Raw genomic sequence first — 24,951 nt, 5'->3', positions numbered from 1 at the left:
ACCTCCTGAACGTACCTTGTCCTATGAATACAACAATATGCAGCTACATAGGAAATAACTCCCTCTGGAAAAGACCTGAAGACCAGATGAATAGATCCTTCATGACAAAGGATAAAAGGGCTACATTGAGATGAATATGGAAGGCAGAGGCACAAGTTCACCAAAACCCACCCTGGGCACGGTGACCTACAAAATTCAACATCCATTTATAATTTTTTAAAAAACCCTCTCAACCAAGTAGATATAGAGAGAATGTACATCAACATAATGAAAGCCATATATAACAAATCTATAGCTAACATCATACTTAAAAGTGAAAAGCTGAAAACTTTTCATTTAATATCAGGAACAAGACAAGGATGCCCGCTCTTGCCACTATTATTCAAAATAGTATTAGAACTCCTAGCCAGAGAAATTAGGAGGAAAAAAAGAAATAAAAGACATCCAAATTGGAAAGAAAGGAGTAAAACTATCACTATTTGCAGATGACATGATTACACACACACACACACACACACACACACACACCCACCCCAAAACATTGTTAGAACTAATAAGTGAATTCAGTAGAGTTGCAGGATACAAAACAAATATACAGTAATATGTTGCATTTCTATGCAGTGATAAACTATCAGGAAGAGAAATTAAGAAAACAATCTTAATTACAATTGCATCAAAAAGAATAAAGTAGCTAGGAATAAATTTAATTATTAGAAGAAACAGAGATATAACCTCCCCCAAAATGAAAAGATATTCTGTGCTCATGTATTAGAATAATTTATATTTTTAAAATGCCCATACTTCCTAAAGCAATCTACAGATTCCATGCAATGGTTATCAAAATCCCAATAGCATTTATTTTTTACAGAAGTAAAACAAAAAAATTCTAAAATAGGCATGGAACCACAAAAGATCCCAAATAGCCAAAACAATCTTAAGGAAGAAAGAACAAAGCTGGAGGTATTATGGTCCCTAGTTTCAAATTATACTACAAAGTTATAGTAATCAAAACACCATGATATTGGCATAAAAACAGACATTTAGATCAATGAGATAGAATAGAGAGGCCATAAGTAAATCCATACATATATAGGGAATTAATTTATGAAAAAGGAGCCAAGGATATACAATGGGGTAAAGACAGTCTCTTCAATAAATGGTATTAAGAATCTAGTTTTTAATGTGGTGAATTTGAGGTGCCCATGAGACCTTCAGGGAGAGCTGCTAAGTAAGACTTTGGAAGTGCTGGTATGATAATCAGAGGGGAAGTCAAAACCAGAGATGTGTATTTGAGAGTGAGCAGTCTTCATTTGCTAACATTCAGAGTAGAATTTTAGGAATATTAACTTATTTTCACAGACCAAAAAGCCTTATAATTAATTAAATTTTGATCTTTTACCAAGAGCTTTTTTGGTATGTCAATCTTTTATTTCCACTCTTTGTAGGGCAGGAAGACTAAGAGCTAGGCTCAGGAGAAAATGTCTCCTCAGAAGCCTCACTGCAGTGTTTTCTTCCAGGGCTATGTTTTGCAGACAGAAAGGTTAAACAGCTCATTCAGCTAGTCAGCTGGAGGGCAGAGGCCTCCTCTGTCTTGTGGACCTAAGAATCCCCAGGTGCAGCATACTACCTCCTGTGGGGCTCCCGAGTGAGTCACCCCAAGGTGAGCCTCTGTGGTATTGAGATTATTTTGAGCTAAAGGCAAATTCAGCTGCAGGCTCAAGAGAAACTTTTACCCTCTCTTGATCCTTTTACTACCTGGAAGAGTTTGAATTAGGAGCCTTGTTCACAATGGGAGATTATCAGAGATAACCTCTTTTGACTTATGTATAAAGGCAGGATAAACTTCTATTTCCTAAACATCTGTTCTTTTTTATGATCCCGCAATACCCTTTGATGACTGCAAGGAAGCTTACCTTGTCCCTAGCTCAGAACGTCTTATATATCTAGAACCCCCTTTCTATCTCTGAACCTCTCATGCATGTGGGGTGTCTGAGTCTCTCATGTATGTGGGGTTCCCATACATATGCATGTATTAAATTTGGTTATTTTCTTTGCTAATCTGTCTCATATCTATGTGATTATTAGACCAGCCAGAAGAATCTTGAGGGTAAAGGAAAATGTGTTCTTCCCCCACACTCTTAAAGTAAGCTCCCAAAGACAGCACAAATTGCATATCACAGCTCTGAAATTGTTTGTTTTCACTCAAAGAATTTTTTTCAGGCCCAGTGTAAAAGTACTTTGGTCCTGATTTAAAATGTGGATTATGTATGCCTACTATTAACTTGAGTGTCTCCATGTATATTCACCTGGGTCCCTTCTGTCCTTTGTCAAAATGAACTGCGTAAGTTAGGCATGGTCCAACATAAGCTTTAGTGGGACTCCCATGCCACAATGTCACTTTCATCTGTTTCCCAAACTTTGGCCAACATATTTGCTCTGCTGTTTGCATTTTTTTAAACTACTACTCTCATACATTTTGTTTCTGGCATTTAGTGTGTTTTGTGCAATAAAAGAAGTTTTCCTGATCAGTGTACAAATGATTCCATTTTAGTATGCTTTCCTCAAACTAGTGTGTAATCCTCAAGCAATGTCTTCATTACTCTTTTTCCATCAACCTATATTGTGTTTAGACTTCTGCAAAGCCAGCATCTTTAACAATTGTGTGTGCATATGCTTCCATTGTTGATCATAATTTCTTCCTAAGGCATGTAGACTCTAACTGGATAATAAGAATGAACATATCAGGTATGTTCTGAGCATGGGCAATCTTAACCATGCCTCTGGGAATCTCTTAATAACCTAGCTCAGCTGCTTCTAGACTACTGAGCCTGCATAAGATTATAAATATTTGCTGTTTAAGCCGCTAAATTATGGTGGACTGTGTTGCACAGAAAAAGAAAGCTAATACAGTATAAACTGCATTATAAATGATCAATAATAATGTGCTGAATGGACCAAAGGAAGTATTTCTTGAAGGTTGGCTTTTGAAAAATAGAAGCTACAGAAGAAATGGTAGTATAAACAGTCGTTAGAAATGATTTGACAAGGTCTCTTGTTTTGGCAGCATGGAAAAGAGGATTTGCTACTGCAACCCAACTCTGGATAACTTAGAATTGATGCGAAACTTTTCTGTAAAAGAGCTTGGGGTCCACCACAAAACAATGGATCAAGAACAGTAGTGATCATAAATCAGAGTAGTGTATAAGATTTTCTCTACTAGATAATGCCCTGGGCATTGTTTCAACAGCTCTTCCAAAAAGATTCCTGAGTCCTAGACTTTTTTCTCAAGAGCTTCCAAGATCCCAGGGCCAACCCTGAAAACTTCTAATGTTTAAATAGAGAAGTTGATGATTGAGGAGAATCTAAATAGTGAGAGAGGATGGCAGGGGAGACCCTCCTGGGAAGAACTTAAAATAGGAAAATGGCAAGAAATTCATTTATAAAAAAGAATTTAATAAATTTCACTGGAGTGTAAAGATTAAGTGTAGTAATGTGAGAAAACAGACCTGAAAAGGGAAATTAAGATTGGAATGTTGGAGACATGAAATGTTAGGCATAGAATGTGCCTTTACCTGTACATAATTGGGAAGCATCAATGTGTTTTAACAGAGTAATAACAGATTCAAAGAAGCATTTTAGCCAATAAACCTGACATAGTATATAAAATGGATTGGAAAGATATGCAGAATAGAGACAGGAGGATAAGTACAGGAACCAAGAAGGTGCAGGTAAAAATAGTTGTTTTGATTCTCTTTTATTCAATTTCATAGCAACAGAATATCAGAGAAGGAAATAATTCTTGAAATCTAAAAACCAAATTTAGGAAGTTACTGATACAACAAAGGTGGTTTAGAAAATGAAAAATTAATTAACTTCCAAAGAGAAAGGAATTTTTTAGTGATTCAGTTGAACTCACCCCTCTCCCAAATACAGACTACATTAAGGTATCTGGATAGCACTTCAGCCAATAAAAACATGACCATCACTTCCTTCATTTTCTCCAAAGATAACTTACTGCTTTGTATGTTAAAAACTTGGACAAGAAATTTTAAAATACGGTAAAATTATTATAGTCTTCTTTTAAAATTGTAGTCAAATAAGCCACATGTTCTTTAATTCATGTAAGCATGAAGAAAACAAAATTAAAAAACTGTCTATTGCATATGATTTATAGGCTTAGATTTACAGATTATATGGCAAAGTGTACCTCTAAAAAGATGTAAATCTGTTGGCTGGAGAGAATATTTCCTTGGAACTAATTTAGCTTCAAGAAAAGCCTATGAGGGAATAATTGGGTTTTATCTTGTTTATATAGTATGCATCCATATATAATTATTGACTTTAAAAAGATGTTTTTTAAAAAATTTAATTATAATACAGAGGTAAGATAAAGCAGTGTAAAATTTAAACAGGCAGAGACAGATGAGAAATATTTGACATGTCACCAATATTGATAAGTTATTTTGGGACACGTAATATTTACTATAAATACAACATGCTTCTAGCCTATGCTAAACCTGCTGATCAAAAGGTGTATTTCTCAATCAAAATCAATTAAGAGCTTGTTGTAAAAATAAGGCTTCCAGCTCAACAAAGTACAAAGAAGAAACACTTAAGGCAAAGATGTACAACAATTCACTAATCAAATTTGCAATGCTCTTTCATGCTCCCAAGATGAAAGAATTTCAAAAAACACTCTTTACTCTCCTCCACCCTCCACACATTTCCTCTGGTCAGATCCAATACACATGTTAATATTCATGGCAGTGAGTGAGTGCACAATTGCAGTGGCTTTCTGCTGTAACTCAGAGGGGTAAAGCAACCTCCAATTAACATTAGTACACTGATATGTTTCCTCCAGGGTGAAAATATTGGTAAAATTTCTAGATATATCTTTAAAAAAATTTTTTAATTTTAATATTTTATTGATTCTAAGAATTATTTCATTCAGTGTTGATTAAATAATCATCATTACTAATTTAAATGTACATAAGACTTTACAGTTTACAAGTCTCTTTATACTCTTTATCTTAAAAAACCTATTATTTGCCCCTGTTCTTACAAATACTATGCAGATCAGACAGTTAAAACTGCAAGAGGAAGAAATAAAGATATACCACAATGGAGGGATAATCAAGAAAAACTAGTCACTTCGGGACAAGTATGTTGACTATAAATAATCTAAGCTACCTGGTAACTAGGATCCCATCTTGCCTGTTCATTCATTCACCCAATAAATATTTGTTGAAATAAGTACTAAACTGGTTTATTTTTTGAACCCACAAGGTCTAACATAGACCTGAGCCATATTAGTTACTCAGAAAATATTTCTAAATAGCCATCTAGCATGTACTGAAGTAATGAAAAAACATATTTCTATATTATATTATTTTTTATTAATCATCATTATTATAAATTATGTCCTCTGTCATCAGAAAGCTTTCTTCTATTTGAAAATAATGGACAGATAAAAAATGAACAGAAAACAACTTATGATGAGTGAGTTACAAAAAATAAGGTGATTTTTTTTTTAAAGATTTGATTAACTTATTTTTAGAGAGGGTAAGAGAGGAAGAGAGGGAAAGAAACATCTATGTGTGGTTGCTTCTTGAGCGCCCCTTACTGCAGACGTGGCCTGCAACCCCGGCATGTGCCCTGACTGTGAATTGAACCAGCAACCCATTGATTCACAGACCAGTACTCAATCCAGAGAGCCACACCAGGCAGAGCCAATAAAATGATTGTTGAGGCAAGTTAATCATTCATCCCAAAAAATTTTTCGCCATATACTTTCTTTAAATAACCAACTACCATAATTATTTCTTAGGTAAAGATTCAGAAAACAACATCAATAAAATATACAACCCTCAACAGTATAGCTGTTGTTACACTTTTTCTATATTGTAAACAAGAAGTCAGCTGACTTTCTCAGAGTTAAATAGAAATTAAACTTCATCTATGACTTCACTTTGACTATTGAGAAATTGAGAGTCTATACTAGGCCTAAGTCTTAATATTTTGAACATACAGTTCATTACTTCATTTATTATTTCAGAAAACATTTATTGAGCACTTGTGTTTTAGGCATTAAGTTAATTAATCATTCCTTGCTTCATGTCTTTACCGTCCCTTAATCCTGTTATATAACCTTACAAACTTCACTAGTAGTATCATAACACTCTGAGGGTAACAGTTACGATATCAATATAACAAAAAAGAACTATCTATAAAAACTGGGCAACCTAAGTTGAAAGCTATTTCATTCTAAGTTAGTGTATTTTAAGAGTACAGTTAATCACAGGGGGTGAAAGACAAATACCATATGATCTCACCTATAAGCGGAACCTAACCAACAATACAAAGATGCAACACTGAAAGGAAAAGAAACCAACAGAGACAAGAGGGAAGGAGGGAGGGCGGGGTGGGGAAAAGGAAGGAAAGGGGAAAGTCAAAGAACATATAGCAAGGACTCATGGACAAAACCAAGGGGGAAGGATTGCGGGGGGAGGGGGCAAGGGAAAGTGGTGGGGGGAAGACAGAGACAAATGTATTTGAAAAAATAAAAATAAAAAAATAATAAAATATAATATTTAAATATTAAAAAAAGAGTACAGTTAAACTTTAAATATGATTATATTTTTCAGTAAAATTAAACATCATTTTGGAAAAATAGGATGATAAATAATGTCAAATATTCACATCTTCATTGACATTATAAGCCAATCAGATTTTAAAAGTATCTAACTGAAATGGCATTATATATTTTGGCAAGACTGAAGCACCTTAAATCTGTTCTGTCAACTTTCCAGCTTATTGAGGAACTCAATTAATGGTGGAAACACATTTTTTAAAGAAGATTAGTACATGGCTTGTATCTGGCTGCCCTTGAACATTTACAGAAATTTTCCTGGCATTTAATAAATTTCTAACTTTTATAGATAAATCATATCATCTATAATATCAATCAATTTAATTTTTTAGTCAGTTATATTCATAACACAAACTCAAACAACAGTAATAATCCATACTTATACAAATCTATTTTTGTTTTAAATCCCAATCTTGGAAAAAGCAGGACTGATTTGGAGAAAATCAGGATAGGTTCAAAGGTCCCGAAATAGTCACCTAAAATAGCCTCTGAATATTCCCAAATCTAAGAATGTATCATTATTAAGAGTATTTCTGCTTCTGTCACCGGCAAGCATCAGCTTTAGACTCCACACCCTTCATTTTCCTTTTCTTTCCCTCTTTCATCCTCCTTTTTTCCCTTCCTCAGTCTCTCCCTTTCTCTCTCTTCCTCCTCTGCACATCTCTCTCCTTCCTTTTTAAGTATCTAACAGCTCTTTCTGTTCCTGTTCCACATATCCAAAATTATGGGAAGGAGTCATAAACTTCAGCAGTAAAAAGAAAAAAAAAACACACCAGCCCAGTGTTAATTTTGACAGTATGCTGAAAATGTGGAAATAAGTGACTTGTCCCCTTGTATAAGCAATGTGCTGAGCCACTAAAGGCTAATCACCACTTGCAGGCAATTAGAGAAAAAGGAGAGAGAGAAAGTTTTAGTTGGCCAGACTTAAGTGGGTCCTAGTAGTTGACACAGGAGTGAGTAGGATTGACCAACAGTGATCAGGGAACCAATGCCCAGTTTCCATTTCCTAGTCAAGGACAGGCTCTCAGTTTGAAGATAGCAAATCCAAGAGGAAGGGTGCATAGAGCCAAATATCAAGTTCAAAGCAAATGGCTAGGCAAGTCCAAGAGAGGAGGTTCAGAAAGATGGAGGCCCTCACAGGACCGCTGTCAGAAATGCATGGCCAGCAAAGGAGCTGTGGAAGGTACTAGGCTGGTATGAACACCTAGGTACTTAAGTTTTATGTAGAAAAGGACCCTAAGTCCTCATTTGATCAGAATTAGAGAGAAAAACACATTCTTGTAGACTAAAACTCTTTGACCATAAAACAAACAATAGTGGTTTGAGTAATTTAAGAATGTGACCCTTATGATTTGAGAGTGATCATTGTAGAACCTTTCTGCAGGGTAAATGTGTAATTGGATATGGATCAATAATTTCAAGAGGAAAAGCTCTTGTTTTCATTTTTATTTATTTATTTTTTGAAGTAGCAATGATCTTAAATCAGAATGGAGACAATAAATTTGGAAAGTTGAGATTACTCTAAATTTGCTGTTTAGACAGCAAGTTTAGAGTAATCTCAACTTTCCTCACTGCACTAGTTAAGTTTATCTCAACTGATTATTTATTTATGATGCTATAAAAATCCAGATGCTTTCAGTTTTTATTGTTAGATATTTGCTGAAAGGCATCTGAAATTACTTTCACAGGGTTCCCATTTTGACAACTGAATTTTGATATGAATATTTACAATGGTAAATTTACAGGGTTCAATAATGGTTGTGCTAAAGTGTTCTTTTTCCTCCCCAAGATTAGCAATGAATTCAGCTTGTGGTCAGATAAAACCCCTACTCAGCTTATTTGAAATTCTGTAAGTGTAATGGAAAAATAAAATTAAGAAAATAAACTGACTCACAGATACAGAGAACAAACTGGTGATGGTTACCAGATGGGAGGGGAGTGTGGAGAACAGGTGAAAAACGGGGAGGGATTTAAAAGCACAAACTGGCAGTTACAAAATAGTCACAGGGACATAAAGTATAGCATAGGGAATATAGTCAGTAATATTGTAATAACTATATATAGTGTCTAATCACTATGCTGTATACCTGAAGCTAATATAATCTTGAATGTCAACTGTGATTAATAAATAAAATTTAAAGAAAATAAATGAATAAAACTTTGAAAATTAAGGCCCTGCAAATATCTGTGATAACATATTTTGGTGTTTGATGACTTCCTAATTATTTTAGGATGAGTGTCTGAAGGTCAGTTTCTAACAGGAAAGAACATGTTGACCTAATCAAATGTCCTTTGAGGCACAGGTACTGGTAAAAGGAGAGCTTATAGGGATAGACAAAAACAAAACAAAACAAAACAGATTCACAATGATCACATGAGGGAGAAGGGGTAAATTATGCTACATAAAGGGAGGTGAAGAGATTTATATGCTTCTGGAAACTTCTAGAAGATAGACTAGACCAAGTACTATAACGATAAAAACCTTTTACAGTTTTTCAACATGATACTTTCTTATGGTATTTACTTTGACATATAAGAAAATATTAACATCTCTAAACAACAAAAGTCTATATGTGCTTCTTTGCAAATATTGTAAGGAAATGAAGAGATAAGGAATTGCAACACACAAATTGGTAGCTCTTTGAATACAGAGATATAGGAGAGAGCTCCCAAGCTATAGTGAGTTGTGGCAACTTTAAAAGATAAAGAAAGTTTTTCATTTATTAACTTTTATTTGCCATGTACTATGTGCTGACTAAATTCTAGAGGGAGGCTTAGAGTTTGATGAAAAAGGAATGGTCCTAGGGTATAAACTTCAAAAATCCATTGTATTTTCTTGGTATTTATGTATCAAAATGAGTATAAGATGGCATCGAAACAATGTTTTTGCCAGTTTCATTCATATTCTCAAATATCTTTACAATTTCCTTTTCTTCCATCCATTGCATGTAACTTCAGACAACTCCTTTTCTGGGTTAGAAAAGAAATAAGGACACTGGATCCAGATCTTTTGATGCCACCAGTATTACAACCCTCTGCTTCCAGCCGATTAAACAGTATCTACAGGGCAATAACTTACTTTATTAATTTGTCAGGTATGCCTAAAGTCATGAAAACACACCAAAAATAAATCTTTGTGAACAGAGAATTGAGAGGAAATCACATGTAAAAAGCAAAATCATAATACTTTTTATTATAAAGAACATTTTTAAAAACAGTAATAGGTATAAAGCCTTATTATCTCTAGAGCATATTTATACTTTCTACATCAAAGTACCGGTTGCTGGTAGAGAGAAAATTCCAAAATATTGAACTATAAGTTACTTACAAAAAGCTAACAGTAAAAAAAAAGAACAAAAAACACTGAATCTTATTTTAAAAGTACTTACTATATGCAGCTCTAGGTAGTCCCCCAGGCCAGATGAACTGTCCACTCGCACCAATACAGCTTCTTTCTGAACAGTGCTAAACCCTATGGCCAATCTGTCTGCTCGTGTACTTGGCCGGTCATTAGGAGGCCACTTATACGTGATTTGTCCACCACCTTTGCTAAAGATATATGTTGTCCCAGCTGGAAAACAAAAAACAAAACCAATTAGTCCAAATGTGTGATATGTACATTTTTCCATGTTTGTTATCTTTACATATCAGTAAAATATTAAATTTATACTCTAGCCAAATAAAAAAAAAGTTGGCAAAGCAAATAAGCGACAGATTTCAATCAAACATTCTCAAGAAAGAGAGAAGAGTTTTGTTTTAATTTTAAAGAAATATCAAGGCAGCTCAGTTTTTAATACACTCACTAAATCTACCAGCAGGTGTTTCAGAACAAAAGGAAGATTACTGCATTTTCAATGGAGTTGGACAGGCATACCATGTGATGGGGCTTTTTTTTCCTTTCTGCCCATTTTTAAGAAACAGTTTAGTAGGAAACATTGCCTTTGGATGCTTCCAAAAGGAGAAGAAATATTTATCAACTTGTTTTTGAAACAAGGGCTGCATGCAGATGTGACAGGGTCATACAGCACAGTGAAGCAAATATGCTGTAAATCAACTTTTATGGGGAACGGGTCTATTCACATGTGACAGACGATGACTAATGGATGAATAGCCATAAGCCCCAGTAGTCATGTCAAGAAAATAGAGATAATGGATCCCATTCATAGAAGTCAAGTCTTATTTAACAAGCAACATCTAGTAGCTATCAAAGTACCCAGCATCATGTCAAAGAAAAGACCCATTCTTTTTCTCCAAAGCGAATACTACCTTACAGCACTGAGAATAATATCATAGCCACATACGGTGAGTGCTCAAATTTTATTTTATAGTGTTGATGTCAGTAAATTATCCATCTTACTTTAAAAAGAGTTTTGTTTTCAAACAGGTTTACTAAGCATCCAATGCATTAAAGTCTTACATCATTGCTCTCCTTGAGTCAATCTCATGGAATGTAATAACATGAATTCTTTCAGTCAGAATATTTGGAAAAGATATGGAAAAAGATATATATATATAATATTCCTCCACACTAAAGGGGGTCACAGAAGTAGATCTTTAGTTATCACAGGAACACAACTTAGGGTATGATTTATGGAAGGGAATGTAGCCTTCCAGTAACAAATAATGCCAATGCACGTATATTGTGCTTACATTATGTGCTGAATATGGTAAGGAAAGCAATAAGAGTATTAAATTTTAGGCCACAAAGTACCTTGTGTTTATGGAAATGTGCCTTTGACCAAGAGCAAGACTTATGTGTAAAAGTTGTGTGTATGAGGGGAAATCCTCCCAAAACCAGAATTTATTTATAAAGAATTGTGTATTTATTCTTATATACTTAAACTTCAGTCATCTTCAAAGTACTCTCCACTTGATGAAATACACATATCAAGACATTTTTTCCAATGTCCAAAACAGTTTTTGAATTTACTGATTTTGATGCCTTTTAATGCTTCTGCTGTTTTCTGTTTCACCGCTTTCACATCAGCAAAATGTTTCCCTATGAGGACTTTTTCATTATGGAAACAAACAAAAAAAAAAGGTGCTTGGGGCAAGATTGGGTGAATAGGGAGGGTGGGGGTACAGAGGTCAAGCCATTTTTGGTCAAAAACTGCTGGACACTTAGCACAGTGTGGGCAGGTGAGCTCATAAATCATCCACTGTGAAATGGGCAAACATGTTGGAAGGGTCTTTAAAAAATTCACTGAAACAGAATGTAGCCTCTCATAACAATGCCAGCTGGTACACTGATACATATGGGTTTCTAGAACACTCACCTACCAGAGGAAGCCTGTACTACATGAGGCTTGCCCTCCAGAAGATAATTTTATTATATGAGTGGTCTCCCCTCATATAGCAATACATTTTCAAGATATTTACTCATCAAATTTATATGATTATCAAATTTACCAATTAAATGATGACAATATCACATTGATGTACATTTAATTAAATAGCTGATACTATCAATTTTCCCCATTTTTTTGAATTTCAGAGGCAACTCTTCTCTCTACTCAGAGATATTTTCATAGGCCCTTGAGAAACTCCAAAACACTCTAAATATGCCTGTTGTGTCTTAAAAGGCCTTGGTACATATACCTGACCCAAGAAACATATCAGGATAATATTGAATGTAAAAGTGATAGAACAGAAATTTCTGAAAATGCAAAGGTAGAAAGGATATGCACATATCTATTAAATGTTTTGGATACTAATGAATAAAAGAAATTTAGCTCTCTCAAGTTAGAATAGGTAAGTTATATTTCAAAGGCACTAGTCAGTGTGCAAGAAGAAAGAAAGAAAGAAAGAAAGAAAGAAAGAAAGAAAGAAAGAAAGAAAGAAAGAAAGAAAGAAAGAAAGAAAGAAAGAAAGAAAGAAAGAAAGAGAGAGAGAAAGAAAGAAAGAAAGAAAGAAAGAGGAGGAAGGAAGGGAGAAAGAAAAGGAAAGGAAAAAGATCCAAAACATACAGATTTGTGTTTCAGAAATGCCAGAGCCTTCCAGGAGTATTATTTGGCATCATCAGAAGCTTGTTCATCAGGATATTAATAAACAAGCACTATTTGATAAATATTTTTCTGTTTGGTAATTTTGGCAGATGATTAAGTATTAAATATTTTGGTAAAGCCTATATTGATAAAAATAGGACATATAAACATGGAGATTTCTTTAAAATTAAGATGTAGTGGCCTCTGAATGCTGGTACTTAATTATATTTTCTTCCTTTTAATTAACTGTGTTCTCTAATGGCTATGTATTTCATATGAATTAAGAAAAAATATTCAAAACTGGAGATGCTACCTGATAATATGAAACATATCTAAAAATTCAGATGTTTTCTGGAATCACGCAAGTAAAGTGGTGTTGTAAAGCAACCAATACCTTACTTTACATGGTGAATCACTTTCACAACAATTTTTCACTTCTTTTCTACTTCTGCATGGAAAATAAGGCAAGCAGTACTCTCATGTTATATTTGAGGAAATTCAGTCATAAGGATTGACTTGTTATCTCATGTTGCAAACCTGGTTATGTGGCAGAGCTAGTAGGAAACCTAGTAACCAGGCTCTGACTCCCATATATTTTTTTAATTACAGAAATGTTTCTGTTATCACAACAAGACTGTCAAAAAAAAGTTAATTGGATATGTCAGTCTGAATTTATCAAGGCCAACTGTTACCATATTCTAATGTCTCATATCCATAAAGTGACATTTGTACCTCATGATCGTATACTGTCCTTTCACCTCACAGTGTTTTCAAAAAAAGAAAAAACGACATGTAAATGTGAAATGACAGAACATTTAATATATGTAGATTAACATTTAGTTTAGGGTACACTTCCCAAACTCATGGAACTATGAAAGTTTCTTGTTGCTCAGTTACAGGGCTTGAGGATAATAATTTAAAGGTCTATATTTTCAGCAAGATAAATGTTACAAGTATCATTACTCAAGATTTGACTTCATCCCACATTTCAGCCTTTCCAATAAGTGTTACGACTTAGCAATCAGCAAGCATATTAGTTACTCTGTCCTCCTTACAATGATTTTCCAATTCGTTAGGTTTCACCAAAACAAAGCAAAAGTAGTTGTATTACAGTGTACTCAAGAATGCAATTATTTTTAGTGTCCATTTTCTCCACTTGTATCTGAAAAACAATCTCTCTTCTTTTTTTTGTGTATGCACAATGAGACATTGAATTGTACTCATTGGTGTGATTCCATAATAAGCAAAGGAGTTAGCTGTCCAGCCCTGGCACAGTTCTCTTCTACAGACCTCTATAAACATCATGGCTTCCTTTACTTTTTCTTTTTTAAATCACATTGGAAAAATCATTTTGCATCAAACTGTACAAAATCACTATACTCTTAAAGCCCTCCTTCCATCAAGATAGAAAATTGCCATATATTCTTTTGATAACTTTGAGAATATGAGACTATCCCAACAATAAAATATAGTGGGTCAGATGAATAAAATTTCCAAATTTATTTCCTTTAAATGGCATCTTTCTGAAACAAGGATATGATGTGCTTACTGAAACAGAATAATTAAGACATTAAGAATGTAAACTTTGGGTTCAGGCAGACCTGGGTTCAAAATTCTGGCTGTATTGTTTGCTAGCTAAATGATCTTGACCAGGCTATTTATTCTAAGTCTTATGTTTCCTATCTGAAAAGGAAAATGGGGATAATAACACCATTACCTCATAGAGCTTTTATCAAGATTAATTAAGATATTGCACAGTAACACTTTAGTACCATTCCTGTCATATATTAAGTACCCAATACATTTTAAAGAAAATAGATGGTATGTTTGTGTGTATGTGGGTGGTAAAAATATAAAATACCTAATATTGCAACATTGTTGTTTTGTTTTAATACAAGTGACTTTAGAAAAGTTTAATTCATTTCAAAGTTGTGTTCAAACCAAGTGCCTTTTAAGAAATGACTTTCCTACACCCCAGTTTTCATTGATATTTTCAGTATTTCATCCCTTGGATTAACACTTTTTTCCCATATTAATCCATAATATTATTTACATTCACTAATAGCTGACAATGGAAAGTATATTAAATTGCATCAAATGGGAGCTTTCACAAGGAAAAGAATATTAGTTCGTCACCATAAAGCATCTAGGATGGGAAGAATTACAGCAGGGAGCAGAAAAATTCACTGTGACCATTAAATAAAGGAGTAAGTCTAAACAAAATAAACTGCAATGTAACTTTATTTTTTTAATTTTATTTTTATAGAAACGTTTTATTTTATTATATAAGTGAATTCAATGTGCAGCAACAGAACATCTTAATCAGTTACAAACAATTTATCAACACAGACACACCTGTTGCTGTTATTACTTATGCATGTTTCTCTATGGCAAGCACTAGCACATCAGTGCCATGACTACTAATGGATTTATTGGAAATTAACCTTGACATCCATCACATCACTGGATGTAAGAATGACTCAAACTTAAAGAGGTTTTCGGCAGTCTCCACATTTAAGTAGTGCAAGTCTATATTCCTCACTCCAAATCAATCATCAAAGCTGGCTCCATCAGATACAAATTTAGCAGTGTCAAGATACTTTACACTGCAAAAAAATGTTTGTGAAAATTACAAACGGGCTCCTCTGTCTAATGGCTTATAATGTTATACTAAGAAATACTTTTGGACTTTATTTAACATATATTTATACAAAGGGCTCCTTTCGCTACTTCTTTCTTGTCAACCATATACTCCCAAAATGTGCATACTTCAGCCTCACTTGTTCCTGAAAAACCTAATATAGTCCCCCAAATGGATTGAACCTTTCTGAAAAAGAAAATCAATAAATATGTACAGGTATGCTTGATTATCGGTTGCTCTGGATCCTTGCTACATGAACAATAGTATAATTAACTTCTGAATAGATTAGCTTCTAACTCATAACATAAGTATATGAATAAAAGGTTCATTTCTGAAAGCCTATAATTCTTCAAATGTCATTGTAACCAACATGAAACATTTAGGCCATTATGATTCTATTAAATGTAACAGGGATATAACACTTTTTCCAGTGAAAGTTTGCCAGGCAGTCAGATGAACATTAAAAGTAAAACAATTATAAATAAGGGAAACTTTTATTCTTTCTACAATCAAGTCAAGAGGCTATTGTTAAATTTAAATTTCTGAACAACTTCTACCTATATGGAAGCATTCTTTTGAGTAAAGTTCATAAAAAGTAAAGACGATGAGAAGCCCACCATTGTATAAAAAATAAGTTTTAGACTATATAAGAAAAATTTAAAAATTTCTAAACTGGTGAAACTTAAAAAAATAAATGAATAAATATTAAGCATACATGTACATAAAAACAGCAACTTATAGTTAATCATCTTTCTCTGTTTCTATAAATTTTTGTGACACCACAAAGAATTATTTCATGAAAATTAGCATGATAGTTTAAAATTAAAATAGCACACTAATTTTAAATTTTCACATGGCCTTACAAACTCAGGAAATGTGGGATTTTAAAAGAAGAGATGAATGAAATCAGAGTAATGGTATTCCTATCTATAATATATAATCAACTCTAATTCTAAAAGGTAATAAAATTACTAAGATTAACAAGTATGAGACAGCCCTCAATATTACTGTGCTTCTAATGCGGAGAAATACAGGAAAAGAAAAATGAAAATAAAGACTATATGATATCATAATTTAAGACTCTCAATGGGAGATTCAGGCTTGTTAAAATGGACACATGTATTACAAATAAAGGGACTGGAAAATGAGGTAGGGTTTTCACTCACCAAGTTTGGGAAATAGAGCAGGGAGGTCCTTCACAAAACAAAAAGGGCAAGACATGTGACATGCCACTGAAATAGCTTAGAAACTGACCCCATAGCCTGAATCAGACCAAAGGAAAGAAACTCCAGAAGAGTTTAGATAATTACCAAATAATGAAAGCCCGATCAAAGCAATTCACAATGACATTCAAGATAGAAGGAACAATAGGAGGCTTTTCACATACAGCAAGTTGCTTGTTCCATCAGGACTCTAGACATTTAGAAAATTAGAAACTTTATTAAATTAAAAAAACACACACACAGTTTGTTGACTACTTATACAACTAAATGCATATGGAGAAAAATAGGGAAGCTCAAAACTGGAAGCGCCCTGGTTTTGTGCATTGAAACTTCCTGAGAGTGACACTGTAAGGAGTCAGCGCACGCGTGCTATTCGATTAAACACGAATTATGAACTCGGTGCAAGTCCTTTCATAAAAATTCTTGAACCCAATGCAAATCAGAAATATTGATAGACTCTCGGGGTCCCTGAGGTCTCACTAGGTATTAACAATTAATGTCTCCTAAACTTCAATGGCATCGGAGGAGGCTGAACCACTCAGACTCCACAGGAAACCTGGGAGGCATGAAAGCAGAGAAATCTTCTCACTAAGCCAGTCTATACAACAGTCAGCTCTGTCCCAGCCAAGATACCATTTTTGAAATAAAAAATGGTGTGTGCTTATTCAATAAGCAATTTTAATTAAAACTATCAAGGAAATAGAATAGCAAAAAGCTATCATGATTCCTATGAGGTCAGGAATCATTCCTCTCAAAAATAATTTCAATAGTAATTATGCACTTCGATGAGAAAGAAAATTTTCCCTTTGCTTATTGCCCCCAAACTTTTCTCTAATAAAAATATTTTTCTAACAAATATTTCATATCTTCTACTCTGGATGTTTATTTTATTATTATTTTTTTTTATTTTAGAGAGAGGAAAAGGGAAGGAGAAAAGAGAGACAGAAGCATCAATGTCAGATAGAAACATGGATAGGTTGCCTTCCATATGTGCCCTACTGAGGACAGAACCAGCAACCCAGGCATTTGCCTTCACTGGAAATAGAACCAACAACCTTTACATTTGCAAGATGATGTCCAACCAACTGAGCCACACATACTGGCCAGGGTTCATCTTTATGTTTTATAATAAAATTCTCTATTCTTGTGATGTTGGAAAGAATAATAATATAAATGGCTCATGTATATTTCATTTTGATATTTTATATTTTCATATTCTGAAATTTATGGAAAGGACATACTACATGAGAAAAAAACATCAATTCTTTTTAAAACAACTGCTTTAATAACTGCTGTAATTCTTTAGAATATAAGTGGAGTAATGGTCGACCAACCTTGTCCGTATGCTAGACATTTTTTGAGGAATACCACAAATAGTACACAGACTGTGTGGTGTGTGGAGACTCAAAGCTTCTATAATGACACTTAGCAGAAATGATTCATTCACATCCTGACATTTTCAGAGCTGAGTATGAATCTTTAAAAGGTGTGAGGCTTTGGCAAAGCTTTATTGTCGGCGTCCTGCCTCAAAAGCCATCCAGGCCTTTGACTCATTCTGGGGTTTCAAATTTGCTGAACAGAGAGGCAAAAGACAAATCTTTATTATTAATACCATAATTACTTTTATTCTACAAATCATAAGGCCTTGTAACTTTTTAGAAGTGATACCAATTCCTGCCCTTAACAGTGGAATTAAATCCTGAACACGAACCTGGATGTGATTATATTGAACTATTTGCATTACAATACTAAACATAAATGGAGGCCACCATACACGAAATACAACCTATAATGATTTTAGGTGGAAACCAGTTTCGCTTGTTTTCTAATCTTAGTTCCTCTCATTTAACATCTTCCTGCCTATCTGTTACGGTTAAGTAATTTTCTCCCTGACTAGGCCCCAAATAAAACTATTTACTAATTATTTTCGACTGAAACTGGATAGAAGATTAGTTTCTGACTCAGAAGTTGCTTCAAACTAAGCTTTAACCCTATCACCTAGGCATTTACAAGCAAAATACACATTTTCCTCCCAAAATGACTTTTGTTTTTGCTGCTTTATGCTTCTCTGCTGTACAGCTGGTTTTCTTTTCAATCCTGCTCCCCACTCTCATTCCAAGCCAAAGTGAATCCTCCCCCTTTATATCTACAAAATTTATTTTTAACTTGTTAACTATTATATATCAGAGTTGCCTTTTACTGAAATTTCCATCTTAAATGTATGCCTACTAAAAATACAGTACAAGATTTAATTTTTGGTGTCTTCAGGAGACTAATGTGCCTTTCTTTATTTATTAATCATGGACAAGAACTGAATATATTCCCTGAACTAAGTCAGGAATATTGCTGCAATAATAAGTAACAAAAGGCTCCTGATTCTCAGATGCATTTATCAAATTCCATGCCTACATCCATCAGCAAAATGGAATGTCTGTAGTTACAAAAGAAATCTGAAGGATTTCACCAAATACAACAAAGTAAGATGAGGGAGTAGATTGCCTAGGTCATCCTGATAACAAACTCTATTCTTCATTTCATTGTGTCAGAGTAAAGAATAACTGTGATGAGGAGTCCTGAGACTCTTCAACCAGGTAATGGTGAACATGAGAAAGTCCACACCTGTTCCTGCAAGTTTGCCTGAATAACCTGTCTTAAAGATCTCCACATTGCATAGGGAAGAGCAGGACAGAGCCTGCTAATTCTTAGGCTTTAAGAATTTATTAGTCATTAGAGAAATGCAGAGGACAACACTGTAACCAGGTAACTGAAATTAACACCACCAGAAATGAAACATCAAATTCAGGTCCTCCCAATATGATGTGCTGAGAAGGACAAAATATCATTTCTGTCCTGTTTTTGTCAAAAATGGATAGCCTCGATCTAATCATAAGAAAACATCCAGGGAACTCAAATTTAAGACATTCTGCAAAATAACTGCCAACATTCTCCAAAACAGTCGAGATTAGGAAAAAAAAAATACAGAACAACTGAAGGCCTGTCCCAAATTGGAGAGGACCAAGAAGAAATGACAACTAGATGCAAGAGAGATCTTAGTTTACATCTTGAACTGAAGAAAAAGGCCATTAGTGGGATAACTGGTAATTTGTTAAATAAGGTCTTTAGTTAATAACATTGTATTAATGTTTATTTCCTGGTTTTAATCACTATACTACGGTAGTATAAGATGTTAACTTTGAGGGAGGTAGCTGAAGGGTAAAAAAAAGTCTGTGGTTTATTTTGTAAACTTTTTATAAATCTAAAATTATTTCAAAACAATTATTGAGAAAGAAATGTATTAATCATGAAGAACAATTTAGAATTTGAGTAAGATTGATTTGATACTGGGCATCTATGCAACAGAGATAACCCGAAAAATCCCTAGCTCTTGAAATAAAACATAGAGATTTTTCTTGGCTATGAGAACTGGAGAGCATTTGGAGATAGGTAGAAGATTTAAATTTTCTTTCTACATATAAGAAATTTTCTTAAAACATAGCTTATTGTAAACAAACCATAATGAAGCCTTTAACATGAAGATATCTGAAAAATTCAGATTAGAAAAAGAATTGCCTAAGTAAAGCAGTCATATCTGAGATGAGGTCACCCAGTAGACCAAGTTCTCTTTCATTCATTTATCCATTTATTCATCAGGGTGAATCATTGTAGAAATCGTTGAAATTCTTATGACAGTTTTAATAGCCTTGAGACAAAATTCACTTATCCAACTTTACGATTTCAGCTGACTCAGATTAGTGTGAGCTAATTCCTGTCACATGTTTGGAATTTAAGAGGAGCTCCAGTGCCATGGAGAGGAAAAAGAAAATAGTGCAGATGCTAACATATGATTTTGTAACATAGTACTGAAATTTGCATGTGTAAAAATTAGTATATATGGTTGCTATGATGGAAGAGATTAATCAAAAGACAGAAAATTGTGATCATTATAAGAGGCAGATTTGTATCTCTTTTAACATAGCAAGAAAAAAAAATCCAGTGTGAAATTAGTTTAGAATTTGCTTGAAAGATTGAAAGCCAGATTGGTTTAGTGAAGTGGTAGGAAAAGACTCTAACTCAGAATAAGGAGTTGGGATTTTTGACAAAAGCAAACAAAACACAATGCTGAGACAATCACAGAAGAATATGATAGGAGAAAGAATACAAAGGCATACAACATCATAATTCAAGAATAAAAACATCTGTACCCTCAATAAAAATTAAGCATTTCTATGTGGAAAACACCACCCTAGACCCTGGAGATGATAGAAAGGCATACGTCATAGCTTTAGAATGTAACTTTTTCACAACAATCTCTACTCATTTGGTCAGATGTCAGTTATTGAATTTCTGCATTTCCATCCTTATAGCCATTGTTTATATTGTATCACCTTCAATCTTGGAATAAATATTCATCCCTACTTATACCTTCCATCCCCTCCTTAAGTTAAGTCTACCTTACAAATTAACAGATTGCTTTTTTAATGGTATTTGTAATCACTCCTCTTATTGAAAGACCTTCAATTATTAAACTACTGTCTATCAAATTAAGTGAAAAATTCTGATGGCATCTTTGAATATGCTCCATACAAAGCAACCCTCTATTTCAGCCAAATTGGAGAATTCACTTGGTTTCCTGAAATACTCCCAATTTTTTTAATATAGTTCAGGAAAAATAAGAGCGAATGTATTTTGTGGGAAGGATTTTCATGAGAAAAGTCACAGTGGCACAAAATGCGTTCCTGAAATAGGAAGTAGATCCACTTATATTAATAAAGAAACTGATGCATTTTTAAGCACCACTTTTTCCTATCTCTTTGTCTCCGGAATTAAATCTCTAGATAAATACAGAGTGCAAATCATATAATAGAAATTAGGATGATTCAAGGTCAGTGTTAAAAAGAGATTAGATCAGTTCCAGTATCTCAGTATATTCATAATTCTATGAAACGCAAATTTTCTTTAACAAAGAGTCACATAACTTCATAAATGTAGAAAAAATGTGATTACTGTCATAAGAGAGAAAATGTATTTAGTAAAAAGTGTCTTGGTGATATTTGCTACTTATCACGCATGTGTTCATTCCATCTTTATCAGAAAAGAAACCACTTCTAATTTGAGTCCTGAGCTACCCTCAGTAGAGGAAGTAGCAGTAACAGCAACCTAAATTAAAATAAAGTATATGTATCTTTGGTTTGTTTGTTTATTCATTCCTTATCTCAAACTCTCTGAAACAGCTTATGAAGATAACGATAAGAATACAATTCAGTCAATTCTGAGAGATACCAATCCACATACTTTCATAATCAAAGTTGCAAAAAACAAAACATTGAGAAGTTAGAGCACTTACTTTGACAAGTAATTGTGGATATTCACAAGTTTCAGATCCAAAGATGGAAGTTTTTTTTAACCCATGAAGATATTTAGCCAATGGAATGCAACAAAGAATTGAATTTTGAAAGTGCTGGAGGAAAAAAAAAATGCTTTTCTACAGAGATCTTTCTATTTCACCACCCATGTGAAGATATATAACTATGTGTGAGAGTCATTTTTGAAGTTGAAATGATTGAATGGTAGAGGGCGGATTAAACTGCCAATCAGCCCTGGGGCAGGGAAGTGTCAAACCTTTCTTCTTTTGTATTTGGTTCATAAAATACTATCTTCCTAGACTAAAATTACAAAGTGGTTTCAATCTGCACCTCAGATCCTTGAACACTCAGGTCCCCAATCTCAAAAGACCCTGAGGTTTGAAACATAAGTCTTTGAGCTCTAGTGTCTTCAAATAGCAACTCTGAAAATAGTTGAAAATGACCTATAGGACAAGGGGGGAAGGGCATTATTAAGGGGTGAGGTAAACCTCAAATTTAAAAACATCTGGATCTTAGATCTTGGGTCATCCTTAAAAGTTTAATTCATTTTAAATTGGTTATTGTATTCAAATGAAGTTGCCTGCCATCTGTCTTTGAAGTCCTTAAAATTAAGTTTTATGATTCTTGTGGGGGAAAAAGAGGCCATTTCTAACACAGTATACATGCTTACTACTACAATCACTAATTAGAATTAACTATTAAGAATGTGATTCCTTTTTTCTAGAACATTCTGAATCATTTATCAAAGCATGGCATTCCTTTCTATTCCTTCTTTGGTACACTGAAGTCATAGTCATAAGTTTTGGGTAGATACTTTTGAAGTGATTATTTTAGTCAGATGTGTAGCAATAATAGCATCTAAAAGCTACATTTAACCAAGAGAGCAGTATTTTTGGAACAGCAGGCAGTATAACAGTGCTTTGTGATATTAACATATTCTAGCAAATCAGTTTGCACTCATTACCATAAGCAATTACTTACTGTTTAGATGCAGCTCTTATTAAATTGGTGGGCAATTTGCAAGAATTAAAACATAACAGAGCTTTCTGAAAATTCAACCATATACTGAAACAAATGATGCAACTAGGTTCACAGACCATGTACCAAACATGGTACCCATTTAACATATGTGGCATTAAGAAAGTTATTTGGCCACATGGACTTTTACTGTTATATAATTTGATAACCCTTGTTTGGACACTACCAATATAACTATGTATATCAGACAATAGGAATCATTAGCAAAATAAGGCCTAAGGAAAAAGTGGGTAGGCTTCATTTTCTGAGAATGAACGAGCTATAAATTTGACTGAATTCTGGTACTTTTAATAACCCGTAGCATTGTCTGAGTGATTTGGTACTACTACCCAATCTGTCCCTTGTAAGAAGTTCTTATTGTCTTGATGATTCTTTCCATTTGTGTGTCTGTGGTGGAGACTGCTGATGTCCACCCTTATCCATTTCACTTTCTTTAATAACAGAACTCAAAACTCGAAATACAGCAGAGAGCTAAATTATATGTAAGATGGGTATACAGGTGTCCAGTTTGAGTCTACATTTCCCATTCTCCCTTGCAGCTGGATGGGACCCTGCGACTAAGGTTTCACCAGGGATGCATGGCCAAAAACGATGTCTGATTTTTTGAGACAGTTGCCTTAGTCCCAGAGATGGCAGCCACAGATTAAGAATCACACTCTCCAACCTTACACTGTAAATACTACAGTAGAAAATAAGACTTACATTTTGTACATATCTGCACATTTTTGGCTCTCATTTGTATTGAGAAAAATGTTTATATAGACTTTAAAACAAAATGACAAAACATTTCCATGCATTTTCTATACTCATGACAGTCAAGCAAATTTGAGAAGGAAACTATAATTATCTGTTTTACAAATTTAAAAGAAATTGATGTTCACAGAGGTATAATGATTTGTTATTGTCACAAAGTAATGTAAAACTTTTACCAAAACCTTTCGTAGAAGCTAGTGATAATCTGCTATCCTTTTTTATAGTCACCCACTGTTACTCACCCTGGCAGATACTATGGGAGAGAGGGAGTCACATTTCCTTGGATCTACCCCATTCTCAAATTATTTTCTCCCTTACAGAAACAAAATGATACACATTTGCAAAATATGGTAAAGATGTTGTCTATGACCCTGAAGTAAAGTGAGATTAATTGACCCATACTGACCCCTTAGCTTGAAATAGAACATTTAATCTAGAAAACTTGTAATTGTAAATTTATAATTTTTCTCTGTCCCTTTGAGATATATAACTTCTCCCCACTTCTTGACAGTTTTATAACTCGGGAATATCTCTCTCAAGGGCCTGGAAGCAATCTCTTTGAAATGTAATCATCAAGGAAGATAGTGTCCCTCTCTCCCCATCTTTGTGGGACGGAAGCCAAACTTGGATAAACACCAATTAGTAAACACACAATCACACTGAGCAACCTCCTTCCTTCACCCCTCATGTCCTCCAGGATTTTCCCACCAGCTCACCCTAGAATTTAAAGAGTCTCCTGCCTCAAGTTTCAGTGGAGCTGAGTTCAATTTCTCTTCTCTATATCATAATCCTCTTCCGAGAAAAATCTCTACTCCATTGAAAGTAAACAATTACCAGGGAAGCTTAGTAGTAAAAAATTGGGAGAAATTTTGTTTAGAAGTATTTCACACACTAATCAAAATGCTAAATAATATATGTTTTTCTTTTTATTGTCATCCAAGGACATGTTTATTGATTTTGGAGAGACGGGAAGGGATTAAAAAAGAGAAACATCCGTGTGAGAGAGAAAGATCCACCAGTTGCCTCTCACATGTGCCCTGACTAGGACAGAACCAGCAACCTTTCAGCCCATGGGATGACACTCCAACCACCTGAGCCACAGTGGCCAGGGCCTAAATAATATTTTATAGAAACATTGTGAGGAATGTTTACCTAGAGTGAATTATGAGATATGACCTTCATAGCAAAGCAAAGCATTTTATCTCCATTTCTTGAAAATAGAGCAGAAAACAAGTAAATAATTATCAATACAGAGTAAATTTTATCCACTTCATTTTGTATTGGTTTTATATTGTTTGTC

The 24,951-nt window shown here is 34.1% G+C and overlaps 1 protein-coding gene across 8 annotated transcripts in view; it reads right to left on the bottom strand.

The window, feature by feature from the left end:
* NRXN1 (neurexin 1) overlaps nt 1-24,951 on the bottom strand; it is a 1,065,318-nt gene that overhangs the window by 292,168 nt on the left and 748,199 nt on the right. For all 8 annotated transcript variants that reach the window (XM_054575454.1, XM_054575455.1, XM_054575456.1 and 5 more), the window contains one exon: nt 10,039-10,220. In XM_054575454.1, coding sequence (XP_054431429.1) covers nt 10,039-10,220 — 182 coding nt within the window. The remainder of the gene's footprint in view (nt 1-10,038; nt 10,221-24,951) is intronic.

This window comes from Pteronotus mesoamericanus, unplaced genomic scaffold (assembly GCF_021234165.1).
Source record: "Pteronotus mesoamericanus isolate MK-2021 breed Mesoamerican mustached bat unplaced genomic scaffold, CSHL_Meso_final contig_291, whole genome shotgun sequence".
NCBI lineage: Eukaryota > Metazoa > Chordata > Mammalia > Chiroptera > Mormoopidae > Pteronotus > Pteronotus mesoamericanus.
The sequence above is the reverse complement of the archived record's forward strand: the minus strand, read 5'-3'. Positions and strand labels throughout refer to the sequence as shown.